Source organism: Cololabis saira, chromosome 21 (genome assembly GCF_033807715.1).
Source record: "Cololabis saira isolate AMF1-May2022 chromosome 21, fColSai1.1, whole genome shotgun sequence".
NCBI lineage: Eukaryota > Metazoa > Chordata > Actinopteri > Beloniformes > Belonidae > Cololabis > Cololabis saira.
Window position 1 is genome coordinate 15,570,301 of NC_084607.1, and position 7,802 is coordinate 15,578,102.

At 39.5% G+C, this 7,802-nt stretch overlaps 1 protein-coding gene across 1 annotated transcript; it reads right to left on the reverse strand.

Moving 5' to 3' along the window:
• Positions 1-932: 932 nt before the first annotated feature.
• On the reverse strand, positions 933-7,468 carry rnf25 (ring finger protein 25). The gene is made up of 10 exons (XM_061711163.1): positions 7,436-7,468; positions 7,115-7,186; positions 5,124-5,220; positions 4,070-4,137; positions 3,916-3,985; positions 3,735-3,806; positions 3,394-3,540; positions 3,227-3,316; positions 3,010-3,147; positions 933-1,781 (listed from the first exon to the last, which is right to left on the reverse strand). Exons 1-10 carry the CDS (start codon positions 7,453-7,455, stop codon positions 1,152-1,154), a joined length of 1,404 nt encoding a protein of 467 aa, XP_061567147.1. The 5' UTR covers positions 7,456-7,468; the 3' UTR covers positions 933-1,151.
• Between the last annotated feature and the right edge of the window lie 334 nt (positions 7,469-7,802).

The window sequence follows — 7,802 nt, forward strand, 5'->3', positions numbered from 1 at the left end:
TTTACTGGCTTTTACCTGTATATAGATCCTGAATCGTGGTGTATCCTTATTTTAGTGAGTTCAACTGTTTTTTTTACTAAATGTTCAAGTGAGCAAATGTTACAAAAATTAATGATTTGTTGCCAACCACAATTTTTATTCAAAGACGTTGGTTAACTACAATCCTTCCAGGTTTCATTAAGGTGGTAGACAGCTCTTAACAGTTCAGAAGTTTACTTAGATGTTCCTTTCACTTGATGCGGATCAATATTTGTCCTTCCTGAACCAGTGACATCTTTTCCACAACTACGTGACGTTCCCATCAATATGGTTGTTTATGTGAAGCTGCATCAGTTCAGGTTAAATAACTTCCTGAACCTGTAAATTGTTAATCACAGCTGTGGTTTTCCAATAGAAGGCTCTCGCCTTATCGATCAGTTAAATTCACATTCAGTTGTGACTGGGTACATCTAAGAGTCTTAAGAAATTACGAAAAAATTATATAAATAACTTTTTAAGAATATTCACTGGAGTAATCCAAAGTTTTTCTCTATTAAAGATGTCACATGCACAATTTTAATTCATCAATAATGGTGATTTCTGCCACAGTAAGAGTATTTTTTTATTATTTGCAAATGTCTTAGGTAATTTTGACAGGTACCATTGACTTAGTTAACTTTATATCAGATAAGTATATGTTTAAAATCTGTTTCTACAAACGTGTAACAGGGTATAAGAATAGTTGCAGAAAATGAATGTACTTACAGAAAATGAAAGTACATTAAATCTATACTGGTAGTACTTTAATCCTCTTCTGTTTTAGTTTAAGATCATCTAAATCTACACTGTATCAATGTGTCGTTGTTAATAATTAATAATGTACACATAATTTAAGAAAGAAAAGCTCCAGTTACAATATAATTATAAAAAACAGACCCACTAACACAGCAACATCCAGAAGAAAATTTAATTAGTACTCTTTTCAAGTCAAATAGCATCACAATAAAAAGCAACGACCATCTGTGGTGAGTTTTAGTGCGTATGAAAGTGCGTAGCGGACACTGGGACAACAGCAGCATATGGATTAGGAGACACGGGTCACCCGTGGTTCTACCGTAGTTACTGGTAACGGAGGCACACACGCATTTGTTCATCCACCTTGTTGCTCTTTGTCATAGCACCTCCTCCCTTCCCCTCTCCACCACCTTCCTCTGGAAGCTCCTGCCATGACCCTGGCGGAGTCCTCCCCCTCTGCTTCTGGAGGCCTGGCCATCACAGTGGTGCCATGCGGGTCCAGAGGCCCCGGCATGTGCAGCAGGTTGGTGAGGCCCCCTTCTTCTTCCGCGATGGCCGCGGATGCCTGCGTCTTTTGGCAAGTCAGTTCCCAACGCTGGTTGGCGTATGGCCTGACGGTCTGGGGAAACCTGAAGGTCTTGTTGGACTGCAGAATTTTCCCTGCCTGTCCTGGACCAGGACGACTCCGGGTTTCTTTGCATCTGCCGGTCGTGATTGTTCTGCCTTCTGTAGTCTGACTCGTCCATGCAGTCTGAGGACAGAGAAAGTTTTTCTAGCTTCTCTGGGGTGGCGACAGCTCTCCCGTACTGGGGTCTAAATCTGGCTCCTCCTCCTCTTCTTGGACCCTTCATCTGGTTTTGACGCCTCTGGCCCTGAACGCCTCTGCAGTGGGACGTCCCGGGAGCAAACTGATCCGCTCTGGCACAAGTTTCATGCAGGGAGGATGATGTCGGCGGTTCGGGAGAGGCATCGGCCTCCGGGTTTCCGTTTTCAACAACAGGTGGAGTCTGTAACACACAAGTTTGACGATCTAATGTGAAAATCAGAGTGCAAGCAAAACTCGGTCGTTGTGACAGTAATACATTGATCTAAGTCTTACCCTGCAGCTCATTATCAATATGTGATCAGCATCAAGGAGGCCTTTCACCATCAGTAGATACAATATTTGTTTGAAATGAAACTTTGTTTCATTTCCTCTGATGAGCATCCATCACTTCTGATGGATTTGCAAAGAAAATCTGGGAGAAAACACTTTGACTGACTTACATAGGATCAAAAGGTGTTAAAACTACTGCTGATCTGAAACAAATGTTTAACAATTATGTTATTAATTATAACTGTACGTTCCTTTATCATAAACGGATAATTAACAGTTGTAAAATATTGAAAATGCACAATATATGCAAAACTTAAAAAAAAAAAAAAAGACATAAGCTGTAAATATCGGGCTCAGATGCTCAAATGTATTGCCACAAGTCTAAAATAGCAGCTTGAACCTTTCATAAAAGCATTTCTTTACACCTCAAAATGCCCCCAAGCTCTGAATTTAAACGACAAGCCATTCTTCTACACTTTGTTTAATTAGATTCTTGTAATATTGAGTGTAGCCACTAAGTGTTAAAGCAGACAATTTCTGTGATAAGTCCTACATATTTAGTTTATTTCTCTACTTCCTCAGGATGACTTTTGTGCTGTAAGAAGCCAGTCACAAATGAGCCCAACTGTGTTTGAGCAGCATGTGGTGGAAACGTGCGTTACGGTCAGGAGATGATCCAGGAGCGTCTGGTAACAGCTGTTCTTACTGGTGTCATACTTCAATCCAAACTAAATTAATATCCTGAATAAATATTCTCCCCGTTTGAACCTGAGGCTAGAACTAAATAGAATAAACTTGTCTATAGTGAAATGACTAGAATCTGAGTGGGAGTCATATCCTGTGTAGAAATTCAGACTAACAGACATTATTACCTCATAAAAGGTCACTATTAACACCTTTGTCTTTTTGACCTTTCAGTCTTATGTAAACCCAACAGTCATACAAGAGGTGTTAATTATCGGTAGGAAATGTTGTGCTCCCCTGACACGGATCTGATCAAAGTTTTATCAAAGTTTTGTAAAAATACAGTATATTCAAATTAAATTAAACAGTTTATAGCGTTTTACTTGTGTCTTTAGTTAATTGCACCGTTTCATCCTACATGAATACAGCGCTATCGTCACTGAACTCAGTCATACCTCGTTGGTGTGGATGAGAAACCGATTTGATTCCACCTCGGGGTCAATGATCCCACCTTTAGCCCTCTGTTTTTCCAGAACCTTCTGGAGTTCACACCACTTATGTTGAAAGTCTGAACCGATCGCCGCCTCGTCGAGCTGAGAGATAAACCACAGAGACCGTCAGGGTTCTGATTTCTGCTGCTGGAGGCCATCATGTTGAATCAGCGAGATCTACCTCGGGCAGCCTGGGTGCAGGAGAGGACAGGAGTTGATCAATATCGTACGCCAGCGGCTCTCTGCATACGGGACACACCACGGTCAGCTCCTGTGAGGATCAAAATGAGGATTCAGCCCTTGTTCGGTTGAACGGATCACTTGTCTCTACAGCTGCAGATACGAGACCTGATGCTCCGCTCCGTCTCTGGTCTTGTCTTCCTGCAGCTCCTTCTCCCTCTGCTGGAGCTCCCTCTCCGAGTGGCAGACGTAGCGGCCGAGGCAGTGAGAGTGGAAGTAGTGATAGCAGCTCGTCTTCGTGAACGACTCCCCCTCCTGGGAATCAGACACACAAACAACTTAGAATTCAGCAGACAAAGATTTGAGTAACATTTTTTTTTTAAATAACTTTACGAAACAGAGCATTGGAATAAGTGCCAATTGTTAAAACCCGGCTACTGAACCATTCAAGTCAACTGAAGTTCATAGAATATGAACTAAGAAGAAAAAAAAAAAGAAAACAAACTTACTTTAAAACCATAAAGGCAGATGACACAGTTTCCATGAGGAATATTGCTTTCAGTCAGGATTTCTTTTGCTTTCTGCAAAAAAAAGGATAACTTTAAAAAAAAAAAATGGGGAAAAAAAAACTGATGCACAAAAATGACATTCTTCAATAATAATAATAAAATAAATGCTTAACATACTGACCTCAATGAGCTGGTACAACACCGGTGAACCCAGACAGGACTGAGCCTCCACCTGAAGACAGGTCTGGACGCTGCGTGAAAGCAAACAGAAATATTTTTAAGTCAAAATTCAAACTTTTCTCGCAGTGATGCTTGGAAATTAGTCGGTTTATTACCTGTGAAGTTTATCATCAGAAAGTCCACGGGGGTTTTGAATGGAGATGGCTGGAGAGGACGAGGGATACTGAACAAACAGAAGAAACAAGAATTTTTTTTTCAAAAATTCAGGCGATCTCAACTCAAGACCAGAAAAAACTTACTGAATTAAATTCCATATTATAATAAAATCCATAAAACTGCTTCTCTCAACATTTTTCCAGAGCACCTGATCATCTTTTAAGAGGGGTTCTGTTATGCAGGAGATTTCCAATAATTTACATTTTGTAGTTGTTTTCACAATATTTTACATTTGAAAGTGTAAAAAAAAATCCAAAAGATAAACTGAACTCTGATCAGAAACATGAGACTGAAGTCAGAATTATTCTCTCCACAGAACAATAACAGTTCACAGAGGCTCACGTAGAGAAACTCCATCAATAGAGGCCAGAGTTTAAAGCACGCACGTTCACGCCTCGCTTTAAAACGTGCACCAACAATCTTGAGTGAACCCTCCCCCTCTACAGTATACAGATGAACATGCAGGTCATTTCTTCTCTTAAACACCAAATAGGTTTTTTTAAACACCAAAAGCAGCAGCAGGAAATAACTAGATGGAACTGCGAAGAAAAACAAAGAAGAAGAAACCGGAGATAACAGGATAAAGAAGCCAGAGGAGACTTTTCCAACTAGACACGGAAAGGATTTATACGATAAATATTGGGACGTATAAAATAGAAGGAAACTTCCACCAAAAACACAAAAGAGGAAACTGAGTGAGAAAGATTTATTGCAGTAATTTACATGCAAAATTAAATAAGTCAGTCATCACCTAAGCAGACGATGTTAATTAAACTGTCCCTGAATCCGTCCCAGGAGACTTTCATGTTCACACGACAAAGACAATGTGGACACAACTGGAGCTTCTGATGTCTAGAAGTTTGTGCTTTTCCCACAGAATCTCACATCTGTTTGACGAATACATTATTTAAATGATCATATTTCTTGTTGTTTTAAAAACAGAACAACGCTGTAAATGAGTCAAGAGTAGAACGAGATAATGAAGAGGCGTACCTGCTGATCCAGGGTCAAAGTCAGAGTGAGTCGGACAAACTGAGAGACGGAGTCTTCTCCTGTGGACGGGTACAGAACCAGACTCACCTCCCAGCCCCTGGAACAACAACACAACACTCTTAGCAACAGCAATGATGAAGGAAGCTCGAGTCTCCAGAGGCAAAGAAGTAGTGGGATGAGATATCAGTTCCTCTCATAGTCTGTCCAACAAGCAGCACAGATGTGTCTTTTCTTCTGTGAATTATCAACTAAATGTCAAAGAATTTAACACCATCTGTTGATGTGTAAAACAGCACATTTCTAGAGACAAACTGTTCTGAAAATTTAGATTTGTAATGACTGTATTTAATAGCACCTCGTTTATTCTGCTGATGCTGGGACAAAAGGTTTTTTTTTTCCCCTTCCATCATTAAATTCTTGACTGTCTTTGTCGGCTGTGCGTGATGTCCCACGCAGCTGTCAGCTAGTTTCATTGTGATTTGTGACAAAGTGCCGTAAAACCAGGATGAGAGTCCAACATCACCGTGGCTGGTTTGTGCAGATATTAGGTCCAGAAAACTAGACAACACTTACTAAAAATAATAAAATAGTCCCTCAAATTATATAAAATCGACATTTTAACATGAAAAATCTCTTGTGCTAATTTAAGAATGTGTCGTATTTGCCAGATTCTCAAATATTAAGCTCTGAATTTTCTTTTTTAATATACAAGATATATAACTGGGTTGTGGAGATTCTAACGTACATTTTTTTTTTATTCAAAAGGTCTTTTTATTGTTTTTTTTTTTCAATTTTCACAAAATAATTACATACAAGAGATTTGAATTAACATAGTAAATAGGATAAACACCTATAACCCTCACATGTCTTGCTCCAACGGAGCCCCATCCCTACAACTAACTTATTGTACCATTCAGAGATGAAAATAAAAGACAATAAAGTTAAAAATAAATAAAAACATACAAATAAATAGAAAAAATAAAAATAAACATTACAGATAACGCGTAAGTAAATTATACAATATAAGGGTCAGTGTCACACCCCTGCAATCTCAGTGGCGTCCATTTTTCCTATATAGGTTAAGAAAGGTTGCCAGATATCATAGAATGTCTGGGCACACCCTCTTGTGGAGTAACGAATTCTCTCCAGTGCCAAATGACGTGCAAGATCCTTAACCCATAATTTAAAAGTTGGGGGGAGTTTGTCCTTCCATTTTAACAAAATAAGTCGTCTGGCCAAAAGAGAAGCAAACGCTATCATATTTTTTGCCCGGCGACTAAGGTGTACATCTTGTGGAGCTACTCCGAATAATGCAATGGTAGCGGAAGGTCCTATGGAACAAACCTCTAGAACGTCTGAGAATGTTTTAAATATTAATTGGCAGAAATTATTTAGTTTAGAACAAAACCAAAACATATGTGCAAGGGTGGCTGGTGTTTGTCCACAACAATCACACATAGGATTGATATTGGGTACAAATTTGACTAACTTTGATTTGGACCAGTGGAGGCGATATAAAACCTTAAACTGGATGACCGTATGTCGAAGGCAAATTGAAGAGGAATGAATTCTATCCAGAGCTTTCAACCAAATTTCATCAGAAAACTGCATCCCCAAATCTTCCTCCCACTGATTCCTTATTTAACGTACATTTTACAATAAAATAATGAAGTAATCTGAAATCCAGAGCTGAAGGATTTATAAATGTTTAAAACTTCTCCAGTTATTCATATAATGCCAGATCTTCTGGTTTTAACATGTTTAAGATGACACAAGGATGGAAACAAAATTAAACAAGATACTGATGCATGCACTGGCTATTTGCATCATGTTTGTCCCCCACTGGAGAGGTTCTATGGTATTTCTCTCTCCGAGTGGTATGTAAATCAGTGTATATGGTGTAAACGTCGTATAAATACATTAGTTTGGTCTGTTTTCTTTGCGTTTGAGCTCCAGTGAAACTTAACAGCAGCTGATCCAGCTGTTCTCACCCGTCTCTCCTCCTGTCCACCTGCAGATCATCCAGGTAGATGGACTCCAGCACCTCGATCTCAGACTGCACACTGCGGAGAAAAATAAGACAAAAAAAATAACTAATCTCAGTTTTGTCAGGTTTTATAACCGCAGCACACATTAGCCTAGCCTGTTAGCACCCCGTCAGTTTATTGCCGTATATTCTGAATCTAATTGGGTTTTATTCCAATCACAGAAGCCTCGAACCGGTGGATTATGTGGGAAGAAAATTCAAAGCATGGCATGCCAGTTGTTGAGGCATATTAGGAGAATTGAACCCATGTTGTGAACAAACTCACTCGCTCTCCGCTGCCATCATGCTCCCCCAGCTGCTGCTCGGCGGATGTGACGTCACCACTCAGACATTCAAAATAAAGGCTCCGTGAACAAAACCCCAAAATGAAGCTGAATTTAGGACCAGGTGGCCACGAAGCGTAACTTCATCCACGTCCTTTTTAGAGGCCATACTTTTGAAATGTTTTATACTATACTTTCTCCATTTATTTATTTAATTAAATTGCTATCTTTTATTTAATCATAGTTAAGTGCAGGTGTAATTACCAACTGTGACCACCAGAGGGCAGCAATGAACGTGGTTTTGCAAAGCAGTTTACACATCAATGGTGTAAACTTTAGTGTGTACAGTTAGGGCCAGTAGTCATAGCT